Consider the following 25,460-nt stretch of genomic DNA (forward strand, 5'->3'; position numbering starts at 1 on the left):
TTTAACGTTAATCAGACTTTATTTTTTTTTTTGAAAACTCCATTCCTTAAAGATTATGGACGTGCCAAGTTAGCACTGATCCAACTTAGAGTGCTATGAGAATAGATATTTCCTGATGATCTACATTGCAGTATCTGTGCCACATTAGGCTGTGAAACATGTTGGAATGTTATGTAGGAAGGGAGAAAAAGAAATTTGTAAGGTTGGAAGATTTGAATTCTACAGTATCAATGTCTAATACTGATATCAGAACAAAGAAATGCGGATTCAATATTGAGGGGCTACTTCATGCTGGACGTGCAACTGAATCTAAATCATTCAAGAGGGGAGTCGAGAAGGGATCTCTTGGACTAAGATCACTCGGTCGATCGCTAAAATATGGTGTTTCTAAGGCTGTCTTTCAAGAAGATCTTAAAGTTTCTGAGAAAAAGATATTAGACCCTCAAGGCAAATTCCTTGCGTTATGGAATAAGCTTTTCGTCATATCTTGTATACTTTCCGTATCTGTGGATCCTTTGTTTTTTTACCTTCCATTCATCAGTGAATCAAATAGTTGTTTGAGTATTGATCGCACTTTAGCAAAAATAACCACATCCCTTCGGACTATGTTTGATGCTTTTTATGTTATTCACATTGTCTTTCAATTCCGTACGGCTTACATTGCCCCTTCATCTCAAGTTTTTGGTAGAGGTGAACTTGTAATTGATTCCGCAGCAATTGCTAAACGATACTTCCGAGGGAACTTCATTGTAGATCTTATTTCCATGCTTCCTGCGCCACAGCTAGCCATTTGGAGATATTTGATTCAAGGAACTGGTGTGCTGGAAACAAAACGAGCAGTTCTTTGCATCGTCTTGATCCAGTACATTCCTAGGTTTTTTCGGATATTTTCCTTAAGTGCTGAGCTAGAAACAAATGTGGGCGTCTTTGCTGAATCTTCATTTACGGGTGCTGCATGCTATTTATTTTTGTTCCTTCTTGCTAGTCATATTGTTGGGGCGTTCTGGTATTTGCTAGCTGTAGAGCGCAATGATGCGTGCTGGAAGAAGGCTTGTGAAGATGCTGCTGGAATATGTAACACCAGATTTTTGTATTGTGGCAACCACCATAATGAAAATTTTCAAGAATGGCGCAATATCACCGAGACAATTCTAAAACACAGGTGTTCAACAAGTGATGACAATCCATCCATTGTTCAGCTAGGAATCTACAAACAGGCTTTGGCGTCTGGAATTGTTGCGAACAACAATTTTGTGTATAAGTTCTTCTATTCATTGTGGTGGGGGTTACAAAACTTAAGTACACTTGGCCAGGGACTTCAAACTACTATCTATTTTGGAGAGGTTCTGTTTTCGATATCAGTTGCAATATCTGGGCTCATACTTTTCGCACTTCTGATTGGCAACATGCAGACTTATCTTCAGTCTATCACTCTCCGACTTGAGGAGATGAGAGTTAAAAGGCGTGACTCAGAGCAATGGATGCATCATCGCTCGCTTCCACAAGATCTTAGGGAGCGGGTTAGACGTTATGACCAGTACAAATGGCTGGAAACACACGGAGTAGACGAAGAAAATTTGGTTCAGAGCCTACCTAACGATCTAAGAAAAGATATTAAACGACATCTTTGTTTGGAGTTGGTAAGAAGGGTAGCCATTTTTGAGAAGATGGATGACCGGTTGCTTGATGCTATTTGCGAGAGGCTGAAGCCAAGTCTGTACACGGAGAACACTCATATCGTGCGAGAAGAAGACCCAGTGAATGAGATGCTTTTCATTATCCGTGGTCGCTTGGAGAGTGTGACCACGGATGGTGGGAGGAGTGGATTCTATAATCGAAGTTTTCTGAAACAGGGAGATGCTTGTGGTGAGGAGCTTTTGACTTGGGCATTGGACCCCAAAAGTAGTTCCAGTCTCCCATCATCTACTCGGACAGTGAAGGCTTTGACAGAGGTGGAAGCTTTTGCATTATCATCCGATGAGTTGAAATTTGTTGCTAGCCAGTTTAGGCGCCTTCATAACAAGCAGGTTCAACATACCTTCCGCTTCTACTCGCAGCACTGGAGGACATGGGCCGCTTCCTTTATCCAAGCAGCTTGGAGACGGCGTTGTAAGAGGAAGATGATGGAGATTCATATCAGGGAAGATGAAGGATTGGATGAGGCTGCAGGTAATGGTGGCCTTAACTCGTCAACTCTTGCTACAACCCTCTATGCTTCTCGGTTTGCAGCTAATGCTCTCCGTGGGGTTTATAGACATCGGATTGCTAACAGCGCTACAAAACTGGTTATGCAGAAGCCTCAAGAACCTGATTTCACTGTCGAAGCAGACTGATTTTTCATTTTCGTAATGGCTGAGATATACATGTTTTAGTTCACAAACTAACCTGATATTGGTGCTAAAATATCCGATCCTTTAATTTAGGTATTATATCAAAACAAGTATAGCTAGGGAATGGATGCATCAACAATTCTTTATATACATCTCATCTCATATTAAAATTTAGGGGAAAAAAATGCATAGGTCTGTATTTCAACCAAGGATTGAATAAAGCACAAGGTGCGTATGGAGTTCAAATAAGTTGCACCTAAATTCTAAGTCGAGGTGTCGAATATCTTCAAACTGTTTTTAGACCACAATTGCTTTCTTCAAAAATTGAGTAAGCCCTATAAAAACTAAGTGAATGTAGAAAAGATAAAGAAGAATTTCCTGACAATGGCAGCTTAAAGGCAAACAATACCGAGAAAAGAAAGACGATAGTAACATGAAGTATCTTATCCAATCAGTGAACCAAGAATCAAATAATCATCCTATCAAACATTTCTATCCCAGGATAAAGAACCACTTCTCAACCTATTTTAGATTCTTAAATTGAACATAAAATATTCGCTTTTGCTAATAGCCATTAGGGTTTCCTTGTAGCCAAAGAGAATTTTCTATGATCCAAATATGAGCTGTTTCGTGCTGACTTGTATGTGTATGGCAACTGCGTTGTCTCTTGTCTTTGAAGATGGATGGGTCATGACTCATGGGTGGAGACATTATCTTCTAAGAATCGGTACTTCTTATCATCATCAACTTGCCCGGCATGGAAAGAAACTGGACAAGAACCACCTGAAAGATAAGAATCCACAAATACCTCCCGATACTTTCTGCAGAATGGCGTGCTACAGTATGTCCAACCTCACTCGCCATCAGTGGTGAAATGTTTCAGTAACCCTTTGAATACTACAATCTTTCCACCATGCAGACAGAAAGCATTGATAATAGGTTCATCGATCGACCACCACTTCAATCCATCTAAATGCTTGCTATTCACCTTGTTACTCCGCTTTAAACCTGCAGCTGCAAGTATATCTTTTGCTATCGACTTCACCCTTTGACTATCTCTATGTTCTGCAGCTAATTTTTTTACTTTTGGTAACTACTTTTCGTCTCTCTGAATATATATTCTCCTAGTTTTTTCTCGGGACCAAAAAAATATATTCAACTTTGCACTTGGTTTCAAAACAGAAAATGTACTGTTTTTTTTATTCAAATAAGGCTTAACTAAATTAGGGGAGAAATTAGGGTCTCTCCCTAAGTACACAAAAAAAAAAAGTCAACTTGAGTCGGTAATGTTCGCTAACCCTTGAAATAAACATTGCACTTTCACAAAATTTCAATTTAGGATGTCCAACTTACATGTACCGTTAAAAATTTCCCCAATTCTAATTTGCCTATGTAACGGTTGTTTAGACAGTGGAGGTGGCATCCATCCAATATTTTGATACACCAACTCATAAAATATCAACTGGAATATCGGTTAAACCAAATTTTGAGGTCTCAAAATTTAAAAATATTTTCTAACACAGTCAAAACAATCTTTTTCTAATTCTCGGTAAATTTGATGCTTTCCATTCAAAATTATTCAATTTTGAGTAATGGGTATTGTTTTAATTCTCCTTGTTGTTTGTTGCCTTGTTGGTGTTGTATTTCATGGAAAATTCAGTGAGCACTACTCACTACAACTTATGAACACAACAAAGGAAGAAAAAGACTAATGGGTTAAACTTAATTCTACTTGGCATAAGTTGGCACTACATCATCAAATAGTGCTCTCGACATTGCAATTTGAATTCATCAATCCATAAAATTGTCCATCTAACGCACAAATTTACTGCTGGAAATCTCCAATGTAGCACTAAATGTTACAATGAACAAAAAATTGTGGTTGGCTGTTACGCCTCCATATATGTGATACCAAATCCACCAAACATATGATTGTTGATATTAATGCACAACCTTCTGATTTTCAATCACTCATGCTCGGTATATGACCGGCTGCCAGTAGAATGGAAGTCATGAAATTGATATACCTATCTCACCAATATCACATTCTCTTGGGCAACATTGCTTTTACGAGTTTAATATTTCTCAGATTTTCAAGAATATAAAAAAGAGGAATATTAACACATGATCCATAATTTGTTTTGCAGTCTTGGTTTGTTGCCGAGTTTATCAACTTTGAGTTGCAGTCTTGGTTTGTTGCTGAGTTTATCAACGTTGAGATATTTGAGAAAACTAATAATGAAAGAAAAGGGCAATAGCAAAGTATAAGCTTGAGATATTTGAGAAAACTAATAAGCTTGTAAGAATTTGAGATATTTGTTAGAGTTTATCAACATTGAGATATTTGAGATAGAGCTCGGATCATCTTCACCCGCGTGTAAAACTTTTAGCTATTATACCTTACAAAATATTTTTGACATGTGTTCTTTATTTTAACAACCAAAGTAACGGTGTTAAAACCAAAAAACAAAATAAATAAAAAATCACTACAAAAAAGGACAGATTTGATGGAAAATCAAAAAAAAATCTCCACCATTTTGTTTTAAAAAATGTTCTTACTTCTTCAACAATATTTTTATTATTACTTTAATGAAATTGCCAAATTTTCCATTGAAATAGAAAACCACGTTTGGATTTGAATAAAAGTCGAAAATACAATCATAAATTATCACATAACTTCACAGCATTTGATTAATACTCTAGAAATAATCCAAAGGACTGATTAAAACTCAACTTGAAGTAAAAAAGATGAAATTATGATTAAAGCTCAAAGCCCAATCATCAAATTACTAATTTGTAAAGATCGAATTGATCCCGTAGAAAGAAATTTAATTAATTTTCAACCTAATATTAAAAATCAATATCAATCAAAAGTTATTGATGTTTATTACAATTAGTGTTTTGATGACTTGATTATAATTAAGTTATGTTTTGATGTTTATTACAATTAATTTTTGTAATGATTTTTTTTTTGGTTTTAAGTAACCGTTACTTTAGGTGTTAAATAAAGGACATGTGTCAATAATATTTTGTAAGGTGTAATGGCTAATGTTTTCCACCCGGGTGAAAGATCCGGCCTCTTTGAGATATTTGTTAGAGCTTGTTAAAGTATAAGTTTGTTAGAGTATAAATTTGTTAAATATTTGAGATATAAGTTTGTTAGAGTATAAGTTACCTAAGTTTATTTGTTTGAGATATAAATTTGTTTATTAGTTTGTTTGTTTGTTAAATATTTGAGATATAAGTTTGTTTGTTAGTTAATTGAGCTGCCCAAACAAAGCCCAATTCTAAGAAACTTATATCTGAAACAAACTAACAAACTGACTATAACTATAACAAACTGACTTTAAGTTTGTTTGAGATATAAGATTGTTTGTTTGTTTGAGTATAAGTTTGTTGGAGATATAACAATATTTGAGATATAAGTTTGTTTGTTTGTTAGAGTATAAGTTTGTTCGAGATGAGATATAAGTTTGTTAGAGTTTATCACCGTTGAGATATTTGTTAAAGTATAAGTTGGTTAGAGTTTATTAGCGTTGAGATAATTGAGGAAACTAATAAACTTGTAAGAATGAATGATGTAAGAATTTGCTTACAAAAATTCCATGTAGTCTAACCTAATTTTTGTGAGGATGTTTAACATTGTATGCGATCATATCCACAAAATTCTTTCCGATAACAACATACAATTAAATTAAAGGGAAAATATATGGCTCCATTTTGCTACATCGAACACAGCCCCTGGTAAATAAATTTGGTAATGCTATTAACTCTAACGATGCTTCCTGTAATGCCCTCGTTCCCTTTTCAAATCCACACGCCTTACCAATTTCTTTCTTGGTAGACATAGTGGGACATTAGTACATCACCACAATAACAAATGCAAACAAAGAAGCTACATTGTGATAACCCATCCAAATCAGATAGATATTAAAAGGGAAAAAAAGGATTTACACCATATTACAAAGAGGTGATATTTTGCCAAGCTCCTCTCAGCCTATATCCATCACCATCTCTTCTCAGCTCTCAAGTCAGTTGTTCCGTTGATACAAATACTGTATTTCATGAGATCTAAAGCCCAGGGATTCTGACATTGCTATGCTCCAAGGGGACAACCCTTCTAAGGCCCTCGGTACTTGCGGAAGCATAAACAACCTTGAGATTGATCAACAGGGATCATACCTCCACCTTTTGACGTATCAATGGCTTCCAACATGGACACAACTTCATCCATATTTGGGCGCTTGTCAGGGTTTGCATCCCAGCATCGTTTCATTACATTTGCTAGAGAACTCGGACAACAACGTGGCATTTCTGGCCTCAAATTCTGCAGATTTCAAATTTATTCTTAATGAGATTAGGTTATTCTCTGTTTATCATAATATTAAAGCCCTAGAATACCAGAGCACAACTAGGTGATATGTGTACCTGGCGGACAACAGCTGATGTCACTTCCGAGAAACTGAGATCAGGATATGGCATATCACAGCAATATACTTCCCACAAGCAGATACCAAAGCTGTACACATCACATTTTCGGTTGTACGGGTTGCCATTGAGGACCTGCAGTTCCCCAGCACCACCATAATTACTAAATGTAAAAAACAAGTACAGGGAAGCAAAATAGAAAATCAGTTAATTAATATCAACAAAGCAAGGCACTCTACATTTAGGAACGCACACCTCAATTTATTGGCCTACCAGAAAGCTTCATGAAATTAATATATCATTAATGATAACAATAAGTATAAAAAGAAGAAAATGGACTGTATACCTCAGGTGCCATATATCCAAGAGTTCCGGTCTCGCCGGTCATATCATTAGGATTTTGAGCCTCAACACGAGCAACCCCAAAGTCAGCTATTTTCACAGTGCGTGTCTTATCTAAGAGCATGTTCTCCGTTTTCACATCCCTGTGAACAATCTTTTGGGAGTGGAGGTAACTCAACCTACAAACAGATAGAAATATTGCACTGTAAGGTTCAGGTTGTTCTTGAACTTTCAGTAAGATGTAATGCAGTAATAGATTAATAGGAACAGTGAGTAAAAGAATGTAACCCTCGTGCAAGATCTAGAGCAATCTGGATTACAACTTTGAAAGCCAGCTTCCTTCTTCGGTTCTTAATGAGGTAAGACTTCAGTGTACCTCCGGCGAGATATTCAACAACCACACAACAAAAATTACTTGGCATGCCAACACGACCATTCTCAGTTTGGATCTTCAGCTCTGAACTGCCCATTGTTGCCCCTATAAACTGCAAAAGGGTACATTAGGATTGAGGCAAGTTTCCAAGTAATGTCAGGAGGAAGAGCCAATGAATACGTGTTCACCACCAAATGGGAACCCCAAACAAATCTATGTTAACAAAGACTACAAATGTACCCTTAACTCCTCAACATGAAAACTCGTAATGTAGGAACAGAGTATTCTGTTGAGTTATGAGAACTTAAACAGTCGTTAGTGAATGATACGTTGATAATGATGATCGCTCGGCACATCAAAGCATTAAACAGCTACTGATCAAGGCCTCATATAACAAGCAAGCTAGCTTAGGCAGAGAAAAAAAAAATGATATACTGGTTTGATAAATAAAATGCCCTACTGCCAAAGGAAGCATTTAATGGACTCCAAAAAAAGAAGTGGACAATTTGGTTAGAGGACTAACCTTGGCCCTTGTATTACACTGTTAGATAAGAATACAACTAGAGGAGATGAGGTTAGTAACGAATGGGTAAGGGAAACACTACGGGTGATGCCTATTAATGACATAATAAGAGAATGTAGACTTAGATGGTATGGACATGTCCATTGTAGACCTAATGATGCACCGGTAAAGAGAGGAAAATCTATAGATGGAATGAGGCGAAGAGGGCGATCAGACAAAGTTGTTAGAAATTATTTCAAAGAGCTCGAACGTAATAGGTGAGATGGCTCAAAATAGTAAACATTGGAAACTGAGAATTCATCTGGCCGAGACCATTCATTTGGGCTGAAGGCAAGGATGGTGATGATGATGACAAGAATACAGCTCAAATATCTATAACGCAATTAGTCTTGAGTTGATATAATATTTAACACTTCCATAAATTGTACATCATATTCTAGAAGGTATTAAGTATTCGACTCCAGTAAACTGACAGAATATAGTGCCTACTGAGTCAGATCTAATGAATTAGTCCAAGGGAAAGATGAGCTAATATAGAAACTTTTGTGCCACAGTTTTGTCAAGAGGTTGTCACATACACAGAAGTAACTAACAGGTGGAAGATAATGTAAATAAGTGTTTTCTTGTCACCAGGCAATCAGTGGGAACTGCAACTGAAATCTCAAAGATGGCAACCATAACCATATACGCTGAAGAAATAAACTACATGAATTTGTATCCTTTCTGTAATTGATAATCGACATCAGAGAACACTGTATGCAGAAATTTGAAATGCAACAAACAGTAGAAGGTTACCTTGGTTACATTTGGATGATCAAGTTTATGCCAAACAACTACTTCTTGAGTAAAAGCTGACCTAAGTGAAGAAATTTCAGCCTCTGTTCTGTGACCCTCTTCGCCCCAATCAAGCAACTTAACTGAATAAATGAAAATGGAAGGAGACCCCACTATTAATCAAATCCATAATTAACTTTTTTCTTGTAAGTACAAATTGTACTAAATAACACACAACAGAACAAATCACAAGCAACACTACCAAGGCACGGGGATTAGTTTAACGGAAAAAAAAAAGGCACGAGGATTAACAAAGATTGTTGTTTCCATATAGCGAGGTCTAAACTCTTATGGAACAAGAGCTGCCTCAAGGTTTCCTTAAAAATGTATAGAATTAATTAATAAGAAAGAAAAAATTAATCACAAACAGAGGAAAAACTGGAATTACCATACATATATACTCATCTTGAGGGGAAGTTCTGCTACATAAATAATTGAAATGTGATTTGTGTGATACATCATCCATGTACAGTTTTTTTAATATGCATTTTCCAAGGATGATATAGTTTTATAACTATTAGTAAGTGACATGTATTAGTTACGCACTTCGATAGTCACTTCACTATCTTAAGCCACTTCACAGTGGATAGTTGGATGGTTTTGTTTTGGGTGTTGAAGTGCTTTTATAAAGCATTTCTGTAGGCTTCACAGCCACATTGTACGTTACTCCCCCCTCCCTTTTTCTTTTAATACAGAAGTTAGCTCATTCAGGAAAAAAATAAGAACGTATATGACCATACACATACAATAATCTCAAGAACCTCGTACAAAGTTCAGGGCTCATAAAGTTTGCAGCCCGCGAATTTTTGTTTCTCCACCATTATACACACAAGCTTCTTGGAATTATAGCCTACCAAGTATGTAATATCTACACTGTATGAGAGTAAGAACTAAGAAAATGATTTAGACCAGTGCGTTCCAGGTACTTTGTGTTGAAACATAATGCAATCCCTTCAGGAAGGAAAGGAGTGGAGTAAACATATGAAGCATACACGTCACTTGAGCCTCAAGCCTCATACCACGATGCTTATGCACAACAATATAAGTCAGAAGCAAGGCAACTGGTCCGGCCTTGGGTTTGCTCCCCAATGGTCACTAGTTCGATTCCCCTCAAGGCCACTGGCCCGGACACCCAGTTAGCAAAAAAAAGTCAGAAGCAAGGTAAAGGCTTTTGCCTTGAGGCTGAGAACCATGTGTTTTGTCTCAACTTTTTTTTTTGAATGAAGCTTAAGGTTAAGGAGACCCCAACCTATATTGAAATTTTGGAATTCTAACATAGATCTTCCCAGTCTTGTCCTCCTCGACAATATTCAGCAACTTTTCATCAAGAGGAGGTACAAAATAGCTACATTCTTGGTCACTACCTAGACTAGCTAAATAGTCAGCAACTTTGTTACATTCCCTATACACATGACTATAACTTACATAGTCACACGAACCGAACTTGCTAAATTCAGAATAGCATTGAAGTCACATGAACACAAATATAACTTCTTTTGTCTCAACTTTCATGGCAATGAAGTAGTTCATAGACTGATAGCAACTCTTTCTCTCTTACTTTCTATTCATCATTCGTAATCATGAAAACATGGTGATTGGTAAACTATTCGGGTAGACCATTTTTTTTAACTCGAGTTATGAGCTTTTTGCCTTTTTATAATGCCTCTAAGAAAGAAATGGATCACAGTCAATGCAATAGAAAGATAATAAATTAATGTTTTTCAAGGATTAGTCTTTTTTGGATTAAACGCCTGAAAAATCATACACCAAGGAAAGTCCACTCTAAGAGTTACTGGACAGTTGAAATCACATGAAAGTTCAGCAAAAGAGAACAAACACACCAACATTCCAGATATTACACCCAACTTATCTGCCAAACTAACTCCGTGAACACCTCACGGATTCTCCAAGATCATTTAAGTTGACAAAGATGAAAAACTGATCTCTTTTTGAAAATACAAGAAAATTATTCAATACAAGACATATAAAGCAATTTAAACAAAATGATCCCAATCAAATAAGTAAACATGTCTATCAACAACACACTCAAACCCGATCAACCACTTCAAAACTAAACTGATATATGTATGTAATGAAGTGCTTAATTCACAGCAGAAACATATATATGTTAAATAAATGAAATAGGAATTCACAAAAACCAGAGTTAGCTTGGAATTATACTTTGTAAGAAAAACCAAAATAAGAAACTGGGAATTAACTCAATATTGAAAACAACAAACAGGGAAAAAAAAAAAAAAAAAAAAAAAGGATATATACCTGCAACATCTACACCATCATAAACACCTCTATGAACAGTACCAAAACTGCCTCTAGCAATAACACTTTTAATAATAAGTTTAGTTGGATCAATTTCCCATTCTTCTCTATGTACCCTTTCTTTCTTTTCATCTTCTTCTCTTTTATTCTTCTCCATATTTCTAACTCTACTTAAATGCCTTTCAAGTTGTTCATCTAAACTTTTCAAATCTATTTGATCAGCTCTTACAAACCCATCTCCACTACTCTCCTTCATGTTTCACTTCTCTAAACAAAAAAAGTGTTTTTTGAAGAAACAGAGAACAAGTAAGAAGACAAAAGCAAGTATATATGTTGTAGGTGGCGGTGTTATTCAGTTAACTCTTTTCTTGAATGTTGTTAATGTTCTCATACTTGTTTTTCTATGATATATACATGTGGGCACATGTACTCTCTCAACATGACATGTGTTCATTGGTCCCCCAACTTGATTTTTATGTTGTCTTTTTTTTTTCTTTTTTTATTATGAAGAAGAAGAAGAAGGTGAAGGTTCACGGTCAATGTACTTTTATCTTTTAAAAGCTGGTTTCCGTTGGTATTGGAAACAATGAAAACAGTTGGAACTGTTTTTTGACTTTTTCTCTCTCTTTTTTGTGTACTACAATGCTGTACGCTCATTTTGTGTAGCTGCAGTTTTTGTGATTGCAAGATGTATCTAGTGGCCCACTATAACATCTGTAGCTGAATCAGAAAAAAACTTTCAATTTTCTCATCAATAATTTGTTGACCAACCTGATTTTAGAATCAAGGTTCGTGATTCTGGTTCCCACCTTTTTTTTCGCATCCACTATGATTGAAAATTTGAAGCAATGTAGGCCGGTCAGTTCTCATGTCTAAACCATTTTTTTTTTCTTTGTAAATAAAAGAATATCTGAAAATAAATGGTAATTTCTGTGAATAATGTAGGGAACAGCCACCATTGGTAGCATGCTATATGGGAGAGATTAAGTAGAAATTGCAGCAAGATGTATACAATCATGCAGCTTAGTAAACAACGAAATTAAGGTGGCCTGGCGATAACAAAATTTGTCTAGATAGTTGACTTTAGAACATTGTTCAGCTGATACCACATGTAAGCTACGTGAAACTCACACAGTCACACGTGCATTTAAAAAACTTATCTGTGATTCTAGGTATAATCGTACATTGTTTGCAGTGATTATCATAGATAAACATGATTAATTGGTAAGAGAATCTGACCAAAATGAAACCAAGTCAAAGGCCTAAAACTAACTTTACCCAAAAAAAAGGCCTAAAACAGTTATATATCATGTACGTCGACTTTGGTTGTTGTGATTAAACCAATATAAATATATATCTTGTACTCTGTGAAAAACGATCAACCTTAATATGTATTTTTATAATAATATATGGTTGGTACATCATTCATGTGATATGTTGTAGTTGGTGTTATGGTGTAGATAAATGATTAAGAGATATATATACCTCTTAACTTTGACTCAATGGTTTGCCGGCTAAATATATTTGCATGCAGGTATTTTCTCGATTGATGATGGCATGTTATTCCCATATTTGGAAGTTCATCAGTCATCACATGGCTGCCTTGTACAAACTACAAACAGACAACAACATATGGAGGACCCTCTAATGGAGAGAGGGAGAGTCAGAGAGAGATGAGATCACAAATTTAAAGAAGGTATTATCTTCTTGTGTAGCTGTGAACTTCACAAAGGAATACCTATACTATTTGTATGTGCTCCCACTTATATTATTTAATACACACAAGGGAATCCAAATAAAAATACATAAAACAGAATAATTAAGTGAGAAAATGCAAAAACTGAAACACCATTAACAAAGTACTCGTGCGCTTTGGCAGATAATATAACAAATCTTATTCGAATAGGTCAGAGCTCAATAAGAAGGTCAAAATAAATTTTATGTACCATTTGGGTAAGGTTTAACTGGACTAAGCGCGACAATGAGTCTATACTAAGCCAGAACAATGATAATTAGTGATATGGTTGCCACAGATACTACTAAAACTAAATCTTCACTGCCCTGGATACTGAGAAATGGATAGTTACTCTAAAAGTGGCGTTATGAATGGACAGGTGTTGCGTGTGTGATTGTCTGTGTGTCATCTAACCAACATGCATGGTCAAGCAGTAGTATCATTCACATCCCCAAAACCAAAAAAAGAGCTCAAAAGCCTTAACCCTTATGCCCTTGATCTTAGACAACTGAGTGATTCGGACTGTTATGTTCGGACTGAGTGGTTGGTTGGTTCAGAGGAATTTTGTCGTGAAATTAGTCTTTAGTCTCTGATACCTTCTAGTTTCTGGTTATCTTGCTTAATGTTATTTTTCATCTCCCAATACCATTTCCTTCTCCATTTATTTGGAGTTGTCTTGGTGTTTTGTAGTTATTGCACAATTCAGTCACCTTGCTACTCTTTGATATCCTCCAAAACCAAGGTAACATCACGACATCTAATCTTCTGTCCCTAAACTAACGAAGTAATAACTGTGCTTAGGATATAAATTTGGTAAAGTTGTTGAAGCAGAGGTAGACAAGAAACTTACCATTACTTTCACCAAAAAAGAAAGAAAGTTACCATTACTAGTATACCAAGGTCACTAAGTTGACCATGAATATAACGTATATATTTACACCATTGGCAATATCCCAACAAACTTGTCGAGTTCAATTAAGCAAAATGCTGTATTTTTCCCACCCTTTTGAAAAAATGAAAAGGGAGCAGAATGAATGTTTTAGACAGGAAAAAAATGTGGGGTCTTTGAAATTAGTGGTTCAGAATAAGCATGCTGTAGAACCGAAATAATTAAACCTCTGTGCAACTGATAAGAACATGCATTATTATACTATATATATACACAGTACTGAAAGATAAAAGAGAAATGAAAGGAACATATCTCATTTGATTTGAGTAAAGAGAAATCATTGACATCAACAATACTATATCATAGCGCCGCATACCCTCAAGGAACTTAAAGAAGCATGAAATAGAACGATTTTTCTGGGCTACCTGTAAATATATAGAACTTAAAAAGTTTGTGGAACTTCTGAATGATGGAATACGTTCTTTCCTGTTTCATACGAGCTGAGATTCCTTATTTCAGTTTTCAACTAGTGGTTATATTATTACTTGGAGAGTTCGAGAGTCGATACTTGGGAGTATGAGATAACAAATGTTCACAAAATCACTAATCATCCAAAGCATGGATTGAAGAGTGAGGACTCCAATGTTGTATCGCTCTCGGTACAAAAATATGTGAAAAGTTAAAGCTTCGGCTCCCCAGGACTCGGTTTCCTGTCTCGTCTGCCAGTGCATGTTTCTAACTTTTTAAGCCGTATTTAGATATTCAGACTTGGGATCGGACAATGTAGTTACTATGGAATCCTAGCTCTTTTCTTTTGACTTAATGCGCCTAGCTAGAAAAGCCATGTTATCACATGGGGTGCAACTGTCCTCTCATACCTGAGTGTTGAAACTGAAAAGCTTATAATAGAACTCCCGTGAATTATTGGAGCTGACCACCTCCACCTTCACTTGCTCATATGGCTCAAGACTTCAGATTGCATGTCTCGTGAGTGATCCTGTGTGTGTGCCGTGTGCGGAGAAGTTTTTAGACAATTGGGTTTTGTCTGGCGCAGTGAAAGCTTTAGCAGTCGGCGAGTTGCTAAACACTAAAACAGGTGCCTTTTGTGTTGCAACTTGTAAGTGGTTGAAGAGTCAAAAGGTTGGGTTGAGTTCACGGGTGTGATCTATCTTGCCTTTAATTCACTTAAAAGTCTCAGCAGACTGAATCAATAACACAAGAAAACCTACAGACCAGAACATTTTTGTATTTTGGTAAATTTTAATATATATACATATAGTACCAAACACTACATCCAAAGGGAACAATTGATTATAAAAGGACATGCATATGTAGTCTGCATGTATATTGTTCTTCCTACCAAAGAATGACTCTCAAGTCTCGACCTATTGTTGGAAAAATGTTCTGGTCTCTCCAGGGTAGCTAAAACCAAAAGGAATATACAAATTCCATCCATTTGTCTCTTCATTTGATGTACTCCGCATGGGGTTTGATGTATATGGATCTTAAAAAATGACCATCGACCCTCTTCGCAGATGAGCTTGCCCGTGCAATATATGCATTAGATAAGCTAAAACTAGACCAATGGCAGCATAAGTTCGCTAAACTGAGACAACTAGAATTCCCAACAAAAGGATCAGGCGAAGTAGTAAATATATGCACCATATACATCATAGTTGAAGTTGCTGGATTGGTTATTGATGTCGCTATATCCCACCATATAAACCATCATTTACCTTTTTACGAACACAGAAACACTCTGGAAATTGGCATCTGGGTAAACTCAGATGCATATAATGGTTGTCTAACTAAAAGCAGAGTGCCATTTACTGAATGAAGTAAAATTAACCAAGGTTTAATCAAGGCCAAAACCTCAGCAACATGGCATACGACCATGACAAAGGCAAAGCGCTTTATAATCTCAAAAATGCCGGTCTTCTATCAATAGACTTTACAGAGGATCTCATAGAACCGAAGAGCAGTGACTATACACGTTTTCCTTTACAAGACCTATGGTAACAACTAATTCGTACAGGAATACAAGACTTCTGTTCGTATTAAAGGTCAGACCAAAGTGTTGGTTCGATCGACCAAAATCAATTGGTTGGAAAATGCTTTGGCTATTTGGTATATCGTATAGATCACTGAAGATCAATGTTGTTGTTACTGGAAACAATGAGAAGTGGCTCAACAAACACCAGGGACTATTACCTTCTTCGTTTCTTCTTTTCAGGTGTCTCGTGAACTTGTGCCTTCACTCCATATGTTTTTAGCTGAAAGTTTTCAAAGGCTTCGGAAATCGCTTCCACCTGTAATGTAGTATACACAAATAAATGTTATGTTATAATTTGAACTAGGATGCACGCAAACACAACTCAATTCTTTCACATACCAGTTTAGGCTTTTTAGAGTACACCCTCACTATCATATCCTGATAAGATGTTGGCAACAAGTGACTGATGCGATCATCTGATACAGAGAATTTATCCCCACTCTCATAATCCTGATAAATCCAATTTGTCAAAACTCAATCAATAGAATAACAGTTATGGTATATATCAGATATAGTATAGTTAATAAATATTAATATAGCGCAATTTTGAATAAAAAAAGGAGTCTGTCAAAACCGTGCTACAGAGGATCATTCAACAGATAAGGGGACGTGCCACTACAAAAAACAATTAATGAAGAAACTGCTACAAGCTGAACTCCATACAGCTTCTAGGACTTTTCCAATCCTGACGAAAAGGAACACTAGGTGTAATAAATCGGAGCTCAACCACACTGATATGCTTGATAATTGTGAGGCTAATTAATGTCATGGCCAGCATCCATGGCATACTTTACTATCCCATGTCATTCTTCTTCTTAGCTTCTCAAGTTTCTTGATTCTACGCATTAACATGTGGAATTTAACACGATGGTCATTCTAAAACACTTATGTTGTAGTGGTGATCAAAGCCCCATAAACTCACCTCAGCTTACGCATAGTCACATTCTCACATGCCATGGTTGTTCATTCTTGACATTCCTGATGGAACAAGCAAGATATTTTCTATTTTTTTTGGTAATACATTTTACTTGACTAACTTAATGGGGAGTAGCCTCGTGCTATTTATTTATCTTTTTCAGACAGAAGTAAATGTAACGACACCAATTTTTCCTACTCATAGAAACAAAATCATCTCTAGCATCCATACTTAATAAGAAAATGATCGACCCAAGTTATGGTCAGTCTCAAGAATAACTTCAATTTAGCATAAACTAGAAAGCAAAAACCAAGGAACTTGGAACAAAGTTTGAATATTCTTGTACCTTGAAAAAATTGATGCTGCAGAATACATGCACAAAAGAAGATACAGAAATGTTATTGATTAATCACAAAGGTTTTAAAATTCCATTCATAAGAATCATCGACAATTTTTTTTCTCAACTACCTCTCAAGAGGGTTAGACCTTCCACGAGTCAAATCAATCTTGACATTGCAAACGGCAACATCTTCTTCCTTTAATGTGACACCACTAGCTTTCTGTAGTGATATGTGAACTTTCTTATTGACAAAAATAATCATTACTAAAAACACAGATTCTATCCAAAGAGAGTGAGCAAAAGAACAACATAATGGGTTTGCGTAAGGACCTGAGAACAAACAATATCCTGTGCAGTGATGGCTTTGAAATGCTCTAATTTATCCTTTGGAACAGCGTACTCGTTACAGAACTGCCATGAGGAACAATATTCATTTCCTCAGAACATAGATTTACATTGAAATTATTTCTCAACGGCACAGATGGTAACAGCAGGATAAATGAAAGCTTAAGTAATGTTCAAAACCTGGTATAAATCCCTTCTGCGAATACGAAGGATCAAATCCCTGGATTCCTTCAGTTCCCCCTCTGTAGCTGTTTCAATAGTTTTTACTATTGTGTCATCCAACTGCATTTGCGAGAAGAATAAGGTATAACCCATTAGCTCTTAATATTTGTTGCATGAATATTCATATGAAAAACAATCTGTTTTATAGCTCTGAGAACCTTCCAATATTCAGAGGGGTCATTGATATGAGAAGATATGTTGAGATAACTATTTGCTTTTACAAGTGCATCTACAAGCATGAGCTCTATCGCCTGAAAGAAAAATAAAATAATAATAATAATAAGAGGAACGAAATCATTGCAAGAGAATCTAAGTCATAAAACATAACACAAGATAAAAGGTGTGCACATGTAATTTTACCTTTACTTTTGCATGGGTATAAACTGTTCGATACAGATCAGCACGAGTGGCAAACAACTTCTGGACGGAAAGATCTGGAATGTTGAAACATGAGCAGATTAGAATAAAAATAACAAATAAATAAGGCTATGCATGGTGGCTCATGCCTGTCAAACACGTCTTGATAAATGAACTCAAAACAAAAAAGCACTAACATTCTTTCGCAGGATAGCAGATTTCATCACCCATAACCCGCATGGTTTCCATTAACCTGCAAGTGACAAAGAAGCACCATGATGCTAAAGTCCGTTAAGCTTTGAATGGAGAAGTCAAAACATTCAGAACACAACTCTTTTACACTGCAAATATAGTCAGAACCTCCTATAGTCAAGCCGTTAAGTGCTTTTATGGGATCTTAAGAAATTCACTTGCAGCAAGCCATTGCTGCAAGTTTTCTGTAAGGACGTGTGACGCAGTTTCTAACAAACCCTCTCCATTACATGGTGCACCCATCAAGTTTGCTAAAACTAACTCTATACATCAAATCCAATCAGATCAATTAAGATTTTGCGCCTCTTCTACATGTTCAACCTTTTCCCATTTCAGAAAGTAATATTGCAATACAGAGATCAATTTTGTGTTTCTAAACCGTTTTGAGTTCAAATTCCACATCCCTCATATCTTCATGAAGATTTTCAGGAGTAAACCATACTTACCATTTAAAAAAATAATAACACAATTTTCTATACAAACAAGACCAACAATACTTCGAAGTTTTACCTTTCGAATTGAAAATTGAAACCCAAGCCACAAGCTCGGCAATCACGCTTGATATAGTCAAACCTACAAATTACTCGTGTACATTTATATCTTGTTATGAATCCATAGCATGCAATGAAGCAAATAAAAATTCAGATCATAATACTACAACAAAAAAATATTCTAAATGAAAATACTTACTTGTCAACATCTATTCCATTCCGACCATTTGCAACAATGTCATACAGAAAACATTTCTCTCCAGTGCGCTAAATTTGAAAAACAAAATCAGAAGATATAAAGAGAAGAGCATGGATGTAGGATTTTAACGTTCCTTATCTAAAAGGGGAAAAAGAAGATAATGAAGAAAAATCAAAAAATGGAAAGCAGTGCAATAATGGTGTAACGTGCTAAATAAAGAAAACTCGTATAGGTCAAAAATCAAAATCACTTACTTGTGGCACTGCGATTTCAGAGCTTGCAAGTATCATTTCCTATTTTAAAGAGAAAAAACAAAAAAAAAACATGATATCATAGCGACAAAGGAATGTCGTCTGTATTTCATCTTAGTCAAACAATGAGCATATGCAATTGTTGGTCAATCAATGCAGACCAAAAAAGAAGAAAAATGATGACAAATAGTTGAGAGTTAATCTACTTGAGAAACATCAACATTTGCTATGCTTAAAAATTCACTTATAAACCTTCACATGATAACGAACACCAATACATTGCTAGGGTACTAGAGATCCCATGCAGGAAGTATGGAAACTAGAAATCATTACCCACTATGTGGCTCAAGAAATACAAGTTACATCTGTGTAAAAACCAACTAATGTGTTAACTAAAACACTCAATCTTTTCAAAAAAATTAAACAATTTCACAAATTTCTGAAATTTGTGGGCCTTATTATTGGTGTATCCGAACATTACCCGTTTAGAACTTTTAAATCCTGAATTATTCCCGAATCCGAATAATTGCCAAATTACTCCCTTTTTATTCGATTTCAAAGATACTTCAAAAATTCACGTTTAAAAAGCAAATACTTTGCTAACAAGAGTTCTATCACATGGATTGTCAACATCATAAAATTACTTTAGTAGAAGACGTATGGGCAAGACTCAAGATAGGACCCGAAGAAGGAACAACACTCAGGTAATCTGGGCAGGGTACTGGGCCTAATCTTCCTCGTTCCCATCAATCCCCATGTCTTCACAAGGAATTATGTCAAAGTAAATATTGAAATTTTCCATTCTCGTGACTATGCTGATGTCTATTTCCATTATGAATCCTATTCCCTCGACAAACTTGACGAAAGCCATTTCTAAAAAGTAAACAGGAAAAAAAAAAAAAAACTTTTTTTTTAAATATCATATTAATTGCTAGTAATGAGCTGCTACATGGGACTGGAAAGGTAATCTTAAGCCAATTTAAATAGTTGTAGGATTATCATAGAATAATCAATAATAAACTGAGCCAAAAAAAATTGAAATCAATGCGATACTAAATAATAAAACAACAGATTATCTCCTTCACACATATCTGGAAAGCCAAAACCATCAGCAAAGCATTTGTGCATCACAGTAAACTCATATTTAGTAGATACTCTTGCATGCATAAAGTTTTGGCAATGAAACATCTACAGGTTAATAAAAAACAGAATGCTATACTTAAAATCATATATTAGCAGATATCATACAGCTAGATAATGCAAAAGAAGCTGTTAGAGGACACTATCGGATACATTCTTCATAAAATAAAATCCCGACATGACAGAAACATATCAAACACAGTATTAACTAACCTTGGCTCTTTTAAGAATACCAGAATCAATGTCGATATGATGCTCATCAACAATGTAGTCGATCATGTCCACTGACATATTCTCATGGGACCTGAAAAAGATTAGATAAAGGAAAACGTCTGAGAACCAAAACTGGGTGAATATCACCATTCACCCCACTAAGACATGGAGAAGTTCACTACGATCGCATACAATGTTGCTTAAGTAGTTTCTACAAAAAAAAAAGACAGTAGAAGGTTATTCTGAATTCTTACAAATATTGCATATCACAGGACATGGGATAGTACCTTTAGTTATTCTAAAGTCTTCTGACTTATACTAAAAAGAGGCTAACAGTACTTTAAAAAACTGCTTATGTGACAGAAGGAACAGAGATGGAGTGTCAAACAACATGAAATGTTGACTAGCTAGTAGAATTTGAGAAAATAAAGAAACATTATTCTATCATCACATGGATATAATGTCATAAAACATCCGAAAATATGTACAAAATCATATATGATACTCTATCTATGTAATATGATTATTATTTTCTTGCTGGTCAAATATCCAACATTAAAAAGTCTACAAATCAAACCGATTCAAAAGGTGGAAAGCATAATTAGGATATGAAGAAGAGTAATTTATGCCTAGCAAAAAAATTTATATAAATCACAGAAGAGTCCTTGAAGTGTTGAAGGCTCGGTGTGCGACACGGTGTGGAGAGTCCATGCAGCATAGTGTCTCCATATGAGACCAATACAGGTGTGATGTGATATTTAGTTGGCATATGAACCAGCAGAAAACATGTTGATGCGACACTAATGATTTATCCATAAATCAAAAAGAAAGTCAGATTTGAATCCTCATACGAAAATGTAGCAGTTACAAGCTCCAGGGATATAGGAACGCAACTAAGGCTTATTGAACTCCCCAACCAGCCACAGAAGCTTTCGTTTTCTCTAACTTATATAATTTGTTTCTCCTATAAGTAGGAAGGTGACCAAGAATCCCAGTGAACCAATTGACACACAACTACCTCGGCTGAACCACACCCACAAGCTTCGACAGACAGAGACTTAATAAGCTTTACATGATAAAGGTGAAGCATTTGACCAGTTGCTAAACGACAAGATCAAGCAAATAATTGTTAGTTCTGCATTTCTGCCTACATATTATGCAGCTCCAGGCTCTATCAGTGCAAGATAAAACTGTCCTGTTTTTTTTTCTTTTTCCTGAATGAGCGAATTCAACGAGGTTTCTCAGGGAGAGATGAACAGCACCTCCTAATTATGACTACTCAGGAGGGAATGGGTGCCATAGATTGCGATCATTTCTTCCAAGATAAAAGAGAAACAGAAAAAATAATGTAATATAAGTGACATGTACTATTTGTTCTAACAAAACTAATAGTTTATCTACTTTTGAAAACAAACTCTATCATAACCATAAAAATGTGACCCCTGTCTAGGCTACTCAGTATACATGATAATGTGTGAAAATGAAACAACAGTTTATTTCTACAAACTTCTTTTCTCCTCAAGATTTAATTGATAGAGACAAAAGATTACCATGAGCATCCGTTAAGAACCCGAGGAAGAAACTCACGCTCATACAAGTGGCTGAAAGGGCCATGACCAATATCGTGCAATAGTCCTATAAATTGAATAGCCCACAAACAATCAGGATTACCAATCACCAAAAGGTAAAAACGAATCATTAAAATGGTAGAGCTGAGCACCTGCAAGCTTCACCGTCTGTAAATCTATAGGTTCAACGCCAAGCTCTAAGCCCTACACACACAGCAAAAACAACAATTTGAGTAAAATATACCAGGTCCCATGATAAATATTAGCATAGCATTTTCCAAATAGCTCCATACATGGTACTTTTGAAGTTTCTCAACAGCTTCACCAGCAAGAAAATACACCCCTAGTGAATGTTCGAACCGAGAATGAACAGCCCCTGGATACACCATATACACTAGACCTGAAACAAATTGAACTCTTTAATAGAAGGTTTTTAAGCCCATTAAGCTTTTCATACATAGGCAATATTACAGTCCACAAGGTCAACAGTCTCACACCCTTTTTTCAGGAAATAAGTTGCCACACCACCCAATTACTTTTTACTAGTTATTACTTATAACAGCAGAACATCTGAGTTTTCCCAGTTTACATGATATATACCACATCAGTTTTGCTTCACCTAATGCAACAAAGTCACGAAAAGGAAAAAAACTGATATGGCACAAAATCCACACGGTCAACAGTCTCACACCTTTTTGACAAGAAAAAATATTTCCTAATTAATGTAGAAATTTACCAAGTTGCTTTAGATCACGAAGCCTGCATTTGGAATGGACTCATGTCAGATTCAACATTATGATCACACAATTTGTGAAAGAAACAGAATAAGGCACAGAACCAAACACTACATAAAATAAGTGCACTTGCCTCTGAAACTGTTCTGTATCTACAAACTTCAAAGCGAGCTGCATATGCCCAAAATAAGTTAATTAAAAATTAGCTTTGTAAGTAACAGCAGATTCACAAGAATACTCACTATGTATATCATCTATTAAAAAAACAGAGACCAAGAGCATCACAGCAATGCTTATACACTATCCCACTTACACAGATTCTGAAAACGAGATATTCATAAGTATCTATTTATAAACAACTCACTACTCAGTTTGCCTAAATAACAGTGCCTGCACGTCTCATTGCTAAGATTTATTAAGCTGCTTTACTTTGAAAGTCTACTCTAAAATCTGAAAATGACAAGAACTCTAACTGACTACAACAGAATACAATTTTTAGAACCTTAATCTGTTTGTGTCTACACCTACCTAGACTAGTAACTGAATATGCACCTAGTAATTAAGAAGGATTGCATTCAAACCTTATCACAGTTTAGACTAGTTGCATTGAATCATTTCATCATTCATAAACTATTCAACATTCAGCTAACAATATAAGTATTGAACAAGTAAACATGAAATAGAACAACACTCAAAGTGAGAAATCAATTAATAGAAGGAGAAATTGATCTAAACATGATAGAAAACGAAAAACGTTGAAACAAATTGAACAAGTACCGGATCGAGAGAGATGTTTCCATGAACATTATCATAAACAGTTTTGGAAAACCTTCGATCTCGTGTCATGACGGAACGAAGTTCTTCGTTGAAACAAGCTCCCATTTATAAACGAGAGAGAGAGAGAGGCAAAAAATGAAAAACTGAAATGAGTGAGAGTGGAGTGGGGTATTTATAGGAGTTAGGAGTTAGAAGTTAGAAGAAGTGGAGAAGTGTACGTTTGTGGAGTGACGATGTGCCTCCAAAAAAAAGTGAGGAGAGAGAGCGTGAAAGCGGGAGTTGTGTATTTTTCACATTTTTTATATAATTTTTATGATTTTTTGAAGGATGTTTCATGTTTGAGGAGAGAGGAAAGAATGGTTGTTTTAGTAGTTAAAAAAGAAGAAAACATCAAATTATTTATTTATATGCCACGTGTTGAAGATTTTTTTTATCGTGGTCAGTGGCCCCATCTTCGACAAACCCTCGATGGGGACTCAAAAATCAAAACCCTCCAAATTCAAAAACTCACATTTGCAAATTGCTATGTAATAGCACTGTTGTAGGCCGACTAAAACTGAAGATACTAAAATTTGGTACATTATAGCATTTTTAGGAGAGCAACAAAAAAACACTAAAATTTTGAACCAAGAAAACATCAAATAAAAAAAAACACCAAATAACTTTAGGAGCAACATCAAATTTTCGACATCAAACTATGCGGTTTTGGATAAACCGCGTCATTTAGCCCACGCGGTTTTGAGAAAACCGTGCGGTGTTCAGAATACCGCGTGCTACTTCTATATAATCAGGACCAAAACCGCGTGATTCCATCACTTTCAACTCTTCTCTCAATTATAAACCCTCTCCTTAGTAAAAAAAAAAAAAACCCTATCTAAACTCTTAAAATTTTATATGGATCATTTTGAACCTTTCGAGGGTGATGATTGACAGTACACAGACGACATTGGCAATAGGGGAGAAGAACCCAAGGAAGTAGAATACGGGGGGAGAAGACGGTGGGGAGAAGAACCCGAGAATGTCGCGCCGACTGATAGACATCCCTATGTACTTGGAGTATCAGATGAACGACTTCGATTGACAATTTGCACCCGGAGTGAAGCACTTGATATAGAAGTTGTCTTCTACATGTGATACAAAACACGTGTCGAGTGCAGTGGCTAATACTCAGGTAATTAATTAGTTTTGATTAAATATTTTAAATATTATGCATTAATTAGTTGAGTTAGACCAATTAATTATTTATCTTATACGTATTATTTTTTTTTTCCCATAATATCAGCATGTTATTGACTACCGAGTTAGATCGGCTTTACTTGGTGTTAGAGAATGGTGGAGGGTTATTAAGAGTTTGGATGAGTTTGTACACATTAGAGATAGTATTTTGTATACACTTTTGGGTCTTTTGGTTGATGTAGATTATGAGAAGGTTGATTGAGCAGTGGTCATAGCTTTAGTAGAAAGATGGTGGAGTAGAATTCATACATTTCATTTCCCTTGTGCGGAGTTAGAGTTCACACCACTAGACTTCACTATGATTTCTGGGTTGAGTATCGATATAGGCTAACCGATACATTTTCATACAAATTATGATAATATGGATAGTATGCTTATGAGTTTTCCTCGCTTGGATGCGGATGCTTATGATTCTTATAATATTAAGTTATCTCATATTAAGACTGCATATATGGAACCCCTCTTGGATCCTGATACACCAGCGGAGTTAGCTTTGACTGTTCTACCTGGTAGTGAGGGTGCTGATGTATATGTTAGGGCTTTTTTGATGTTTTTTATTAGGCATGTCCTATTTTCCAATGGTCATTCTACAGGACCACTGAGATATTATGCTTATGTATCTGATTTGCATGCTA

General features: G+C 35.8%; 2 protein-coding genes and 1 pseudogene across 3 annotated transcripts; 1 reads left to right on the top strand and 2 right to left on the bottom strand.

Moving 5' to 3' along the window:
* LOC147515465 (putative cyclic nucleotide-gated ion channel 5 pseudogene) lies at window positions 1-2,454 on the top strand (annotated as a pseudogene). Its single transcript, XR_015210512.1, has one exon. The product of XR_015210512.1 is annotated as a putative cyclic nucleotide-gated ion channel 5 pseudogene (transcript).
* Window positions 2,455-6,072: 3,618 nt separating this feature from the next.
* Window positions 6,073-11,626, bottom strand: LOC147515466 (serine/threonine-protein kinase 52-like). The gene is made up of 6 exons (XM_086587704.1): window positions 11,108-11,626; window positions 8,792-8,913; window positions 7,389-7,585; window positions 7,105-7,279; window positions 6,759-6,893; window positions 6,073-6,657 (listed from the first exon to the last, which is right to left on the bottom strand). The coding sequence occupies exons 1-6, from the start codon at window positions 11,361-11,363 to the stop codon at window positions 6,451-6,453; spliced, it is 1,092 nt and encodes a 363-aa protein (XP_086443830.1). The 5' UTR covers window positions 11,364-11,626; the 3' UTR covers window positions 6,073-6,450.
* A 3,996-nt stretch (window positions 11,627-15,622) lies between these two features.
* Window positions 15,623-23,946, bottom strand: LOC147515467 (uncharacterized). Its single transcript, XM_086587714.1, has 19 exons — window positions 23,590-23,946; window positions 22,946-22,983; window positions 22,815-22,837; window positions 22,372-22,478; window positions 22,231-22,282; window positions 22,061-22,145; window positions 20,511-20,601; window positions 19,161-19,199; window positions 18,907-18,974; window positions 18,727-18,789; window positions 18,162-18,217; window positions 17,968-18,041; window positions 17,766-17,858; window positions 17,566-17,667; window positions 17,371-17,451; window positions 17,169-17,260; window positions 17,047-17,062; window positions 16,124-16,234; window positions 15,623-16,040 (listed from the first exon to the last, which is right to left on the bottom strand). Exons 1-19 carry the CDS (start codon window positions 23,692-23,694, stop codon window positions 15,939-15,941), a joined length of 1,398 nt encoding a protein of 465 aa, XP_086443840.1. The 5' UTR covers window positions 23,695-23,946; the 3' UTR covers window positions 15,623-15,938.
* Window positions 23,947-25,460: the final 1,514 nt, after the last annotated feature.

Source organism: Coptis chinensis, chromosome 2, assembly GCF_015680905.1.
Source record: "Coptis chinensis isolate HL-2020 chromosome 2, ASM1568090v1, whole genome shotgun sequence".
Taxonomy (NCBI): domain Eukaryota; kingdom Viridiplantae; phylum Streptophyta; class Magnoliopsida; order Ranunculales; family Ranunculaceae; genus Coptis; species Coptis chinensis.